Source organism: Neovison vison, chromosome 3 (assembly GCF_020171115.1).
Source record: "Neovison vison isolate M4711 chromosome 3, ASM_NN_V1, whole genome shotgun sequence".
Taxonomy (NCBI): Eukaryota; Metazoa; Chordata; class Mammalia; order Carnivora; family Mustelidae; genus Neogale; species Neogale vison.
Window position 1 is genome coordinate 68,055,798 of NC_058093.1, and position 13,801 is coordinate 68,069,598.

The window sequence follows — 13,801 nt, forward strand, 5'->3', positions numbered from 1 at the left end:
GGTCTGGGGAGTGGAGACAGCCACAGGAACAGATGATTACATTACAGTTTGAGGGCGCCTGGGTGGCTCAGTGGGTTAAGCCGCTGCCTTCGGCTCAGGTCATGATCTCAGGGTCCTGGGATCGAGTCCCGCATGGGGCTCTCTGCTCAGCAGGGAGCCTGCTTCCCTCTCTCTCTCTCTCTGCCTGCCTCTCTGCCTACTTGTGATTTCTCTCTGTCAAATAAATAAATAAAATCTTTAAAAAAAAATTACAGTTTGAAAATGAAGCACAGAGGCACTGGATGGGGAGGTAGGTGAGTGGAGGCATAAAGCAGAAGCAAGGGCAGATTTGGAGAAGGTGTGTTGGTGGAGATGGGGTCAGGAAAATTCAAAGGCAAGGATGTGAGTAGAGGGGTCAGGAGCTGAGTGAGAAGTTGACAGCTATGGATATCAGGGCCAGTCAGGGTGTGAAAGGACGAGAGAGGAGGGTGAGGCTGGGCCAGACCACAGAAAGCCTTATACTGCAGGCACGGGTCCTTCTTTCCGACATACGTATTCTCCCTCTCTTTCTCCACTAAGGGAAAAGTAATGACAGGTGAAGTGTGCAGCCTCCTACTCACAACCCTTAATCCTGCCCTACCACCAGGGCTTGACACTCCTACTTCCTTGGTCTTTCTGTTGAAAATCACTTCTACACGCTGCCTGCACATCCAATGATCTTTCAAAATAACAATATGGTAAACCAGTCCTTGGAGATGAGCTACAGGAGGAAGCTAGAAGTGAATGTTCCCAAATGCATTCTAGAGGCCCTAACAGCCAGAGCCACGTTTTTGGTTTTGTTTTGTTTTGTTGTTGTTGTTTAAGATTTTACTTATTTGACAGAAAGAGAGCATGGGCAGGGGGAGCAGCAGGCAGAGGAAGAGGGAGAAGCAGGCTCCCTACTGAGTAAGGATCTGGACGTGGGGCCCCATCCCAGGACAAAGGCAGACATGCTTAACAGACTGAGCCACCCAGGGGCCCCAAGAGCCACGTTTTCTTTTATAGCAACAGACAACAGGCAACAGACAGTCTAATGGAGACGGTAACAGGGATACTGGAAAGAGGGGAAAGAGTGAAGTTTCATTTCATCAAAGTGGGGCTTTGGTCCAAATTCGTCTGTGTAGGTGGGCACTTTTATGATCCATTATTTATCACACTGTGTAGGCAAATTCAGGGTCCAGGAGATGTCTGTCTTCCCTCTTTAAAGCGCAAACTGCAAGGAGTTTCCTTGTTAGGTAGGGCCTCTTGGGTACATTCCTGGCATCTACTGAAGACAGCCAGTCCTCAGGGCTGGGGCTCAGCAGGCTTCGTTAACCAAAATCAATACACAATCCCAACCTCTCTTCTCAAAACCTAGCGGTAGCCCTACTCCTTAATCATCTCACAAACAATGGACACGGCAAGCGGTGGGTATGTAATCCTTCCAGCTCTCGCCCCAGCAACGAACTGGGTGGGTTACTGGATGCCGGGCTAGGGGGCGGCCCCGAGATTCCAGCGGCTGGCGGGGAAGTCCCTCCTCCCGGGCGGAGGCAGCTCCCAGGAGTAGAAGCCCGCGTCCCGCCCCGGAGTCAGAACCTTAAGGCCGCCGCCGCCGCCGCCTGGCAGAGTTCTTGCGGCTGGCTATGGGGCTCTGATGGCCATGGACGGCTACAAGGGCTTTCTGGGGCTGCTGGTGTCGTCGCTCCTCGTCGGCTTCCTGTCCGTGATCTTCACCCTCATCTGGGTCCTCCACTACCGGGAGGGACTCGGATGGGATGGGACCGCGCTCGAGTTTAACTGGCACCCGGCGCTCATGGTCACCGGCTTCGTCTTCATCCAGGGCATCGGTACTGGGCATCTCCTGGGAGGCAGCGGGGGGGGGGGGGAACGCAACGGCCGGGGCCCGGGACGGATCGCTCTCAGCCGAGTGGGGCCGACGTGGGCGAGCTAGGGGGTGAGGGGGGCGCGCGGGGCGCGAGCGAAGGGTGCCCTGGCGCCGAGACGGCGGGGCGCGGCGGCGGGACCGAGTCGGGGGCCGCGGGCGCGCAGACCCGTGACTGGCCGACGTGGGCTAGCGGGCAGCGGCGGCCCTGGGGCGGCGCGCGGGGCTGGGGAGCGCGGCCAGACGCCTCGGGGAGGAGGGAAGGCAGAGCACAGCTGCTGCCGGGCGGGTGGCCCACTCCGCTGGCCTCACTTGGTTAACTCTTTGCTGCGAGTGGCGGGGGCGCGCTGGAAGCGCCCGGTGACCCCCGAAGCCGGGACGCAGGAGGGAGGCTGGAGAGCCGTGCCTCCCTAACGCAGTAGCCCCTAAAATCGCCCCCTGTGGACGGAGCCTGCGCGGTCCCTGGCACAGAGAGGCTCTTTGGGCGAGGCCTTTCTCGGAACTTTCTTCAGGGTGGCAGATTGGGAGAGAAACGCAACGGGGGAAATGGTGGGGCGAGAATTTGTCGGTCCCAGTCCCAGCCTCGGTCCTGAGTGAAGGGGCCGGCCGGTCAGCCGGTGGCCAGGGTGAGGAAAGCATCAACTGGGGTTTCACTCCTCGTAGAGCGTTCAGTTCAGTGCAGTCTGCGAAGCCTACGGGACTCAAAAGGGTGTTAGGCTGCCCTGCCTGGTCATGGGACAGACTTGAGCCCAACTTGTTTTTGTGGCTGCCGACCAGGGAAATTTCCCTTGCGGGCCTTCCCGTTGGGCGCTGGCCCCGAATCGGGCAGGAGATGCCAGGTGAGGGCCTGCGGCTGGCCGCCTGGCTCCCAGACGAGCTTGTGCTTGAGACATCCCTGGGGTTTGCCGTGTCCATGTTTGGCCCCACATGAGCCAGCTCCGGGCCTGCGCTGCCTGGGATGAGGCTGACCGAGAGGGAGGGTTCCGTGGACAGCAGATTTTGTTTTGGGGTATAATTGACACATATGTTTCATGTGTGTAACATGGCCAGGTGTATGATTATATTTAGGATTTATAAATCGGAATGGTTACCACAGTAAACCTAGCTAACATGCACCCAACTCACATTGCTACACAGTTTCTTTTCTTGTGATAATAACTTTGAAGATGTGCTCTCTTAGCGACCTTTAAGATCTACTTTCTCAGCCACGGCTCAAATATACAATATAATATTATTCATGTAGTCATCATGCTGTGCTTATTTTATACCTGGAAGTTTGTAACTTTTGACCACCTTCACCCATTTCACCTCTGCACTCCCGCTTCCCCCCATCCATGGTGGTTTTTACTGTGGCTGTGTAGTGACACTCAGTGTCCTGACAGTTTCCTTCCTCTGCTGCTTGGCTGGAAAGGAAGCTTTAGCTAGTGGTGCAAGCCCCATTTATTTGTAGACACTTTTCAAAAAGTGGAGTCAAGGCCTGGTTGATAAAGTATTTACAAGAAGGTAGAAAGCGGTGGGTGGGGGGGTGGTTATAGCTCAGAAAACAATGGATAGAAGCATAAAGGTTTCAGAAAGAGGTGCCCACTAGCTGAAACCTCTAAGCCTTGTCTTTGAGCAGGCCATCTTTTCTCCACCAGTATCTGGCTCTCAAAAACAAACAAGTGTTCCATTGTGTATATATACCACATCTTCTTGATCCATTCATCTGTTGATGGACATCTAGGCTCTTTCCATAGTTTGGCTATTGTGGACATTGCTGCTATAAACATTCGGGTGCACGTGCCCCTTTGGATCACTACGTTTGTATCTTTAGGGTAAATTCCCAGTAGTGCAATTGCTGGGTCATAGGGCAGTTCTATTTTCAACATTTTGAGGAACCTCCATGCTGTTTTCCAGAGGGGTTGCACCAGCTTGCATTCCCACCAACAGTGTAGGAGGGATGTGGTATATATACACAATGGAATACTATGCAGCCATCAAAAGAAACGAAATCTTGCCATTTGCGACAACATGGATGGAACTAGAGCGTATCATGCTTAGCGAAATAAGTCAAGCGGAGAAAGACAACTATCATATGATCTCCCTAATATGAGGGAGTGGTGATGCAACATGGGGGCTTAAGTGGGTAGGAGAAGAATCCATGAAACAAGATGGGATAGGGAGGGAGACAAACCATAAGTGACTCTTAATCTCACGAAACAAACTGTGGGTTGCTGGGGGGAGGGGGGTTGGGAGAAGGGGGGTAGGGTTATGGACATTGGGGAGGGTATGTGCTTTGGGGTAAATTGGAAGGGGAGATGAACCATGAGAGACTATGGACTCTGAAAAACAATCTGAGGGGTTTGAAGTGGTGGGGGGGTGGGAGGTTGGGGTACCAGGTGGTGGGTATTATAGAGGGCACAGCTTGCATGGAGCACTGGGTGTGGTGAAAAAATAATGAATACTGTTTTTCTAAAAATAAATAAATTGGAAAAAAAAAAAAAACAAACAAGTGAAGAAAAGAGCTCTGATCGCTTTCGCAAAGCAAAGATTTTTGTTTTGGTGTAAAACTTGCTGCCGCCTTCCACAGGTGTGGCCAGCACCCTCTCACCCTGGGATGCAGTGGTAGGTGTTGCTCAGGCTTAGTTCTCCTGGGTTTCCATAGGTAACGGGGTGCGAGGGCCATCAGGCAGCCAAGTTATTTCCTTATGTAAGTCTAGGTGATTTTGCTACTGACCGAAAGTGAGAAAAACATACTCCATTTCCAAAGTCGCTGTCATCAGAAGCACTCTTTCCTTGGTGGTGGAGCCCTGAAGTGTTGCCAGAGCTGTCAACATCCTCTGTTTGCTCAAAGTAGGAGAAACAGTCTCTTCATCTCTTCCAACCAGCACTTCAGAGCAGCTCCTAATACCAGGAAATTTTCCAGAGTCTTCTCATAATTGTGAGGATAAGGGAAACACAGATGATACTAGTTGTTTCCTGACTGACCTAAGAGGAGATGGTCACAAAACAGTCACTAACATTTATTGAGTGCTTTCTGTATGCCCACTAGTGTGTTCTTTCACAGGGATTTAAGAATAAACCAAGGCACAGAGCAGCTAAGTACCTTACCCTTATTTTCAGGGTTCATTTCTCTGCCTTTAAGGTAATATGCTTACTTTCTGCAAAATATATTTTTTAAAGATTTTATTTATTTGACAGGCAGAGATTACAAGTAGGCTGAGAGGTAGGCAGAGAGAGAGGAGGAAGCAGGCTCCCTGCTGAGCAGAGAGCCCGATGCGGGGCTCGATTCCAGGACCCTGGGATCATGACCTGAGCCGAAGGCAGAGGCTTTAACCCACTGAGCCACCCAGGCGCCACAGTTACAGTATTTTTATCAGTTTTGGAATGTCTGTCCTGTTTACTATTTGGATTCCAGATTTGCAAAGCACTTAAATCAAATAATGCTAATCAACATAAACATAAGCTTCTTCCTGCAGACAGGCACATGCATAGTACTCCCAAGTTTGTACAAATCTCAGTGGGCCAGTGTCCCCTTGGGTCCAGCAGTGGAAGGATAAGTGTTCAGTAATCAATATTATAGGCCAGGAGGAAACATACATTACAAACCAGTCATGCTAGAACAGGGCTTTTTTACTGTGTGTAATTGTTTCAGGGAGGAAATTTTTAGGTTTTTCTCTTTCAGATCTCTAGTAATGAAAAGATGCAACTGAATTTGTCTGTGATGCACAAATATTTAGAGATGAGGAAGGGAAGGCTAAATTACAGTTACTATTCTAAGCATGAAATGCCTTACAAATACAATACACAAACAGTAAGCAATACTTAAAACCATTTGAGAACAAGCAAGAGTCTTGTGTAACACCTTTAAAAAGCAAGCTCTGGGGTTAGCAGAAAAGTTACAAAATAAATGTGTGCACATGGAGGCTCACAGACACATTGTCCAGATATTTCGAGAAATACATGTGTTCTAAAAGAGAATATAACCAACAGTGGGATATCTAAAACTGAAATAAAATTTTAAACGAGTGGAATATCTAGTAAATATCTAGTGATTAAGGAAGAGTTTCAAAGAGAACTTAGAAGAGGCTTTGTGCTTCTCTGAAAGGAATGTTTCCCATGAAGTAAATAACACTGCCAGGAAACCAGAGAAACAACCTTCGAAAAGAAGGCCGCAGAAAAGAGTGAAACAAATAAACCCTCTCAAAGTGGCAGCTGACCTTTTAAAAGGTTCAGCAAGGTGGAATGTGTTATTCGGTAAAAGGTAGAAAATTCAAATATTTAAATTTGTGGAATAGAAGTTTCAGCAATTCTATCCTCCTCCCTTTTCCACATGTAGAACTCCGTTTACTGTATAATCTGAGGGGAGAGAAACTGAATTGTGTAATGATCTCAAGTTGGCTTTGTGAGAAAATGTAACTACGTTTCAGTAACATTTAAAAGACGAACAAAAAGAAACTGAGTACTTCTTAAAAGGCAGTTGGCATATCCGATTAATACCTCTAGAAGTGACCACATTCCAAGTCCACTTAAGTGTAGTTGAAAAGGCTCTTGGGATAGAGCCTGGCCAAGAGGACAATGGAGAGAATGCCCCAGATACCTACCCCAAAACCAGTCTTGGGAGCACCACCAAGAACAAAACCTACCAATTTTAGGGAAAGGAAGCTTGCTACAAAGGATAAGGACACAATGCAAGACAACCCAAAACAGAATTTTTGTTATAAATAAATACATGCAGATCTCTTTGTAATGTGACTAATAAAAATGTTATAGAAATGATTATTTTGCTCACTTTTTTGTATATCTGGCTCTAAAATAACACCTAGAATGGACAGACAGTAGGCCAATAAGAACAAAGGAGTGATTAGCTCTGTACCTTCATTAAACTGTTAGTAACAAAATGCAATTTTACTCATTTAGGATGATAATGATAGCATCTAAAGTAAAAGTGCCCTCCCTTGCCCCTCAGTGATTAGCCTGTTTAGCCAGTTTGGCTACACAGATTTATTTAGGAAGAACGAGCATCAGATTATATTGGAAAAGCATCTTTCTTCTAAAGACCTCAGGCGTATTAGAATGTTGCCATCTAAGTATGACCTGTGTCTCCTCTTGTCTACCAAAGACATCAATCCTCCCTTTTTCCTTCTGTATCATAAACTTTCTTCCCACCGTTGGATTATTTCCAACATATTATAATGTCTGTCTTCATAAAACCAGCAACGCCATGTTCCCCCTTCAGCTACTGTTTCAGTTCTCTGCTTCCATTACCACTGAACATTTTTGGAAATTTTTGTCAACACCTGAAGTATAAACAAAAAAGTATCTCCAATTCCTCTCCCTTGTCCTGTTTTGAAGCCACTCCAGTCAGGCTTTTACTCCACTGCTCAGTCAAAATTGCTCTTAACATAGTTACTAGTGGCAAGCACGTAGCTAATTCAATGTCTCTTCTCAGCCTTCATCTTGCCTGATCAGAAAGCAGCATTTGGGGCACCTGGGTGGCTCAGTGGGTTAAGCCGCTGCCTTCGGCTCAGGTCATGATCTCGGGGTCCTGGGATCGAGTCCCGCATCGGGCTCTCTGCTCAGCAGGGAGCCTGCTTCCCCCCCTCTCTCTCTCTGCCTGCCTCTCTGCCTACTTGTAATCTCTCTCTGTCAAATAAATAAATAAAATCTTAAAAAAAAAAAAAAAGAAAGAAAGAAAGCAGCATTTGGTGTAACTGACCTCCGTGGGACACTTCCTTCACTTGGCTTCCAAGAACACATGGTGTGCTTGGCTCTACTCTCTTCACTGGCTATGCCTTTCAGTGTCCTTCTCTTGTTCCTCCTCTTCTCCCTGGTCCTTTACATTTAAAGTGTCCCAATCCTTTCTTGATGCACTCATACTCTTGGTGATCTCATCCAGTCTCGTGGCTTTCAACACTGTCTATTCGCTGAATCCGATATTTATGTCTTTGGCTTGGACCTCTCCCTGGAACTTCAGACCCACATATCCATCTGTCTACTCAGAATCTCTGCTTGGATGTCAACTAGACATGTCCAAACCTCAGCTCTCCATCTTCTTCATACCTCCAAAACCCCTCATCACACAGGTTCCCCATCTTAGTAAATGGTAGCTTCACCCTTTCTGGACGTTCATATGGTCATCCTGGATTCCTCTTTTCCTGACATACTTCTCATCCAATCCTTCAGAAAATTATATTGACTCCAAACTCAAAATACAGTATTATCCAGACTCTGACCATTGATTATTTTAGTTATTTATTCACTCATTGTCTTCTATTAGAATGTAAGCTCCCTTGTCTGTTTTCTCCACTGCTGTATCCTTTGTGTATGGAACGCTACTGAACATATAGTCTGCATTTGATAAATATTTACTAAATTAATGAAAGTTTGGTCAGTCGTCTAAACCACAAGCCATACTTACAAGTATGGCTTATAAAATCTATTTGAGAGTGCTCGCTTCGGCATCACATATACTAAAATTGGAACAATACAGAGGAGATTAGCATGACTCCTGCGCAAGGATGACATGCAAATTTGTGAAGCGTTCCATCGTTTAAAAATAAATAAATAAATAAATAAAAACAAAATCAATATGAGAAATGGTATAGCACCCACTACTGTGTCTTTCTCTGTTCAACTAAACATTCAGATACACAAGACTGCCAAGACTACACTGGGCACCAGAGCTTGCTGCCAGGGCAGCATTTGGTATTCTTTTGTAATAGGCATCCTTTCTGCAATTGTTCATATAGCAGCCATATATCCACCCATAAACCAGTCTCTCTCTGGGAGACCATTCAGACACCGGAGGCAAGATCTGCAAGGTCCTCATGCCCCACAGAAGCCAATATGTTTATTTTATTTTATTTTTTATTAACATATAATGTATTTTTACCCCAGGGAAGGAGCCAGTATCTTTTGTAATACTCTACAGACCTGGTTGCCAGTGTCCCTGAAGGGGATATACAGTGAGTTAAACAATGGCCCCCAAAAGACACATCTAACTCCTAATCTTACAGATCTGTGAATGTGACTGTAGTATCTTTGCAGATGTAAAGTTAAGGATCTCAAAATGAGATCATCCTTATTTAGAGTGGGGCCTAAATCCAATGACTCGTAACCTTAGAAAAGAGAATACTTGGGACACAGAGACAGAGGGTAGAGGCGATGTGAAGATGGAGGCAGATATTGAAATGATGTGTCTACAAGCCAAGGCACACCAAGAGTTGCCAGCAGCCACCAGAAGCTAGGAGACAAGTATGGACTGGATTCTGCCTCAAAGCCTCCAGCAGGAACCAATCTTGCCAGACACCTTGATTTTGGACTATTGGCCTTCAGAACTGTGGGAGAAGACATTTCTGTTGTTTGAAGCCACTCCGTTTGTGCTAATTTATTACAGTAGCCCTAGGAAACCATCACAGGTTATAACAGTTTTGCACTCTGGGAAGCCCAAAGTTTGGCTTTATTGGGTATTTATAGGATTTTTATTGTTTCTCCCAGTCCCTCAGGGGGTAATTTTTATTATAAATTGACGTCGCCTAATAACATTAATGTCAAGCCCCTGGTATCTGTTTATTAGGACAGTTAACCAAAGGTCAGATCCTCGTGCAACAAAAGGTAAATGCCGTGTGTGTGTGTGTGTGTGTGTATGTGTGTGTTGAGGGCAGAGGGGGGATTGTAAAGAATTAGAGAGCACCTACTCTGGACAAAATAGGAAACTTCTTAGCAGCAGCGGAATGTGGCTCTATGGGGATGCCAGCCCAAAGTGCCTAGAACTTCCAATTATCCAGGAGAACCCAGATTTTTAAAAACTGGTTCAATCTAGGGGCGCCTGGGTGGCTCAGTGTGTTCAGGCCTTCGGCTCAGGTCGTGATCTCAGGGTCCTGGGATCAAGCCCCGCATCAGGCTCTCTGCTCAGCGGGGAGCCTACTTCCTCCTCTCTTTCTGCCTGCCTCTCTGCCTACTTGTGATCTGTCTGTCTAGTAAATAAATAACATATTTAAAAAGAAAAGAAAAAAAACCTGGTTCAATCTAAAAGTAAACCAGCCACAAAACCAAAACAAACCCCCAAACATGATGCTGATCAAACAAAACACATCTATGGACCAAATCCAGTCCATACCTTCCAGTTTACAAGTGACTCCTGCTAGAGCTTCTCATCTTGATTTTGTGGGATTTAAAATTTTTCCCTTAAAAAGTAGAACAATTTTCTCTTTTAAGAAATTAGACCAGAAATCTTTGTTATAACTTCTTTTCTTCCTGTAGAATCTTTCTTAAAAGGCCAAAATAGGCTTTGAAATAACGATACAGACTTAGGCCATACTTTTCTAAGTTCATTCATTCATTGTTTTCATATCTCATGCTATTTAACTAGCATACATTAATTAAGCACTTACTGCATGCCAGACACTCTGTAAAACAAAGGAGTAAAATGTAGTCTTGCCTACAAGTTGTTCCTATTTGAGTTTGCTAGAGCCGAATTATGGTTTCCTTTGGAAAACCTGAGCCATAGGATTTGAAGTTCAGTGCCTGATTTTAGAGATTTTAGAGATCACAAAGAGGTGATGTCAGAGCCATACTGTTTCTAATCTGTTATAATATTGATATGAGGCATAAGAAAGTATAGCTGATGTTTCTAACAATGCAGGATTTCTGGATATTTATAAATGTTTAGCAATTAATTGGATTTTTCTCTCTTCACATACTATTTGTTACCAACTAGCCGCCTTTGTGATTTCAGCCACTTCAAAGAGATGTTTAAGTGCCAAGATACTAAAACAAATCTTCCAAATCATCCAAATCCCTTCCTGCATTTTTGATTCTCTAAAGGTTTTCAGTTACATGATATTCATGTGGTGAGACAGTTTGAATACACAGGCATGTTTCAAAACTTAGATTCTTCCCCCGCCCCCCAGTGGCAGGTGGATTTTATTGGACTGGGACACACCGGGGATCCTCACCCATGGCAGAGAGTGGGGGACAGGTTGAAGATAAAAATCTGATAGTCACTTGTGGTAGGACTACAAATTCTGGGGCTTTGGTGGATGAAGGGGAGGTGAGAACCAGGTTGCCTGGTAACTGGGAAGCCCGACTTTACTGCAGGTTGCCTGTTCCCCAGAAGCTGGAGGGAGGCAAAGAGTCCGGGGGGTGCATGCAGAGCTTGGGGATACATAGGGTGCAGGAAGAGTCAGAAAAACCAGTCTGTTGGTTTCATCTGCTTTTGTAAGGACAGTCTGCCGCCAGGCTGTAGGAAACCTGTTTGGGTGGGCGGAAGGTGCACTGCGTAGAGCTGTGGCTGTGGCTGAGACAGGTACGGTGCTGCTGGAAACGCCGAAGGTGCTCTGAGCTGCAGACTGGGCGTAACGGCTGGCTAAGTGGGTCCATAGTGAAGCAGGCGGTTCCGTAGGCACTGCTGGGGCCGCCTTGGAATTGACGGGGCTCTGGGCTCCCTGCGAAAGCAGCTGCTGAGCCCACGTAGTGCCGGGTTCCAAGCACTTGGCGTCTGAACATCTGCTTGGCCCTCTCAGCCACCAGGAGGGTGCCTGGGTAACTGTCTTCCAGGGAGGGCTCTTTTGCACGCCGAGGAGGTGAGTCCTTGTGTGAGCAGCCAGGCTCTGCGGGGCGCAGCTGATGGCAGAGCGGTCGGGTTCCTCCTCCTCACGTAGAACTTTTTTTTTTTTTTTTTTAAGATTATTTATTTATTTATTTGACAGAGAGAGATCACAAGTAGGCAGAGAGGCAGGCAGAGAGAGAGGGAGGAAAGCAGGCTCCCTGCTGAGCAGAGAGCCCGACGTGGGACTCGATCCCAGGACCCTGAGATCATGACCCGAGCCGAAGGCAGCGGATTAACCCACTGAGCCACCCAGGCGCCCCACGTAGAACTTTTCTTGAGCTGCAGGAAAAGCTGGTGCTTCTCTTCCTCTAGGGCCCAAAGCTTCTCCTGCAACTTCAGATTTGTTCCTTGGGCTCCTGCAGTGACATTCTCACGTCCATCTCCTTTTTCTTCCTTCTCCTCTGCTCCTCCTTCATCTTCTGTTCTATCATCTTGTCCCCCTCTTCCTCCTGCGGGGGTTTGCGCGCAGACTCCATCTCGATGTGCTGGTGCAACACCCTGGGGGCCAGGAGGCTCCAGAAGGGCAGACGTGGTGCTGCCGGGGGCCCTTGAGAGGGTGAGGTAGGCACCCGGCTCTGTCACTGCCAGACGTGGGATCGGCCCTACCCGGAGGTGGGCACTCAGGGGGTCACAATGGGCAGTGCCCGGTGGCAAAGCTTGCAGGCCTCCGCTGCTGCCGCATCACCGGGTCCCTGGCCCCGCCAGCCCCGAGTGCTCCGCTTGCGCAGTGCCTGCAGGCTGGGGGTCTCAGGCCTCTGTGCTTCAGAGTTCAGATTCTCTTTGTGAGCCACTGCAGGAATCTAAGAAGATTATTTTATTTTATTTTATTTTAAGATTTTATTTATTTACTTGTCAGAGCTCAAGCAGGGGGAGCGGCAGGCAGAGGGAGAAGCAGACTCCCCGCTGAGCGGGGAGTCCTGTGGGGGACTTGATTCCAAGACCCTGGGATCATAACCTGAGTCAAAGACGCTTAACTGACTGAACCGTCCCCCCCCAAGAAGATTATTTTAAAACGGTTCTCTGCTTTTACGTGTTTTGTTTTAAGATTTATTTATTTGAGAGAGAGAGAGAGAACATGAACAGGGTGAGGGGCAGAGGGAGAAGCAGGCTCTCCACTAAGCAGGGAGCCCAATGCGGACTTGATCCCAGGACTCCAGAACCATGCCCTGAACCGCAGGCAGACGGACTGACTGAGCCACCCAGTCACCCCTGCTTTTACGTTTAACCTTGAGGTCTTTGGATACATTCTGGCACATTTTTGGGGTGCACAGGGAAATTAGTTGATAATACTGCTTGGAGCCTATACCAAAGATGTCAAAATAATGCTTTATTCAAAGAGTTAAGAAAAGTGTAATAGGTACCCCATATTTAATTAGAATGTATAAGCGTTTAAAATTAGTGTATAAAACTACAATGTACTTCAAACAATAACTTAAAGTTCACTTACAGCTAACGTAAAGCTGTTAAGTGGGCCCGAGTGTAGAGTACCTATTACTTACTTAAAAAGACCATTTGGTCTTATATGAACTAACACTTGGATCAGCAGTACAGTTTGTCTTGAGTTTTTGATTCATGCATTTTAAAGGAGGATCTGCTCATTTTCTGGGGAATACTGAATAAGTTACTGTACTTCATTAAATTTATTCATTCAACATACACTTAATGATTTCTACAGTGTGTTAAATGCTGAGATATGGCAGTGAACGAAATAGACATGCTCCTACCTCCATGAATCACAAGATTTGAGCACAGAAGAGCTAGAATCAAATTGTTGTCTATGTTTGGGGACATTTCTCCTTCCAAGTGTCCCTCTCTCCACATATCCTTTGAAAGATTCCAAATTTGCATTGCCTATGTCAAACCAGAGATTACATCTTTGAAAGTATATATTTTCACATATTCCTGAATTGATTAGGCAGTGAAGAGCTGAGAAATTTTCTAATAATTAAATTCCATTCAAGTTACTGCATTTTTCACCTTCATTTGTCCAAAAACCAATTAAATACAGGTGTTGATTTCCTTTTTCCTTTCTTTCCTTTCTTTCTTTTTAAGTTTATCAGAATAGCATATTCCACTACCAATAATTTTTCTTTTAAAAGATCTAACATGTATTTCTCATATATATGTGTTCATGTTTTCCATCATTTTCTGGGGAAAAAAATGGTCTTGCCAATGAGGGCCTCTAACAGAAAACCCTTGTTTCAGTTACAAGTAGCTGTTTGATGCCATTTCCCTTCCTCATGGGCTTATGAGACCTTTTTCTTCCTTCTCGCTGAACCTCAGGAATGGTGTCTAAGTAAATGCCAAGCCAAAGAAGCAAGAAATATTTA

General features: G+C 46.2%; 1 protein-coding gene and 1 non-coding gene across 3 annotated transcripts in view; both read left to right on the top strand.

Moving 5' to 3' along the window:
• Positions 1 to 1,558: 1,558 nt before the first annotated feature.
• Positions 1,559 to 13,801, top strand: part of LOC122902586 (plasma membrane ascorbate-dependent reductase CYBRD1) — a 32,104-nt gene continuing 19,861 nt past the window's right edge. Inside the window, exon 1 of one of the 2 annotated variants that reach the window (XM_044242327.1) lies at positions 1,559 to 1,844. In XM_044242327.1, the coding sequence (XP_044098262.1) occupies positions 1,652 to 1,844 (193 nt within the window). In that variant the 5' untranslated portion in view covers positions 1,559 to 1,651. The remainder of the gene's footprint in view (positions 1,845 to 13,801) is intronic. The other variant, XM_044242326.1, reaches the window with a different exon arrangement.
• LOC122903792 lies at positions 8,308 to 8,414 on the top strand. Its single transcript, XR_006384020.1, has one exon. It is a non-coding gene; the product is annotated as a U6 spliceosomal RNA (small nuclear RNA).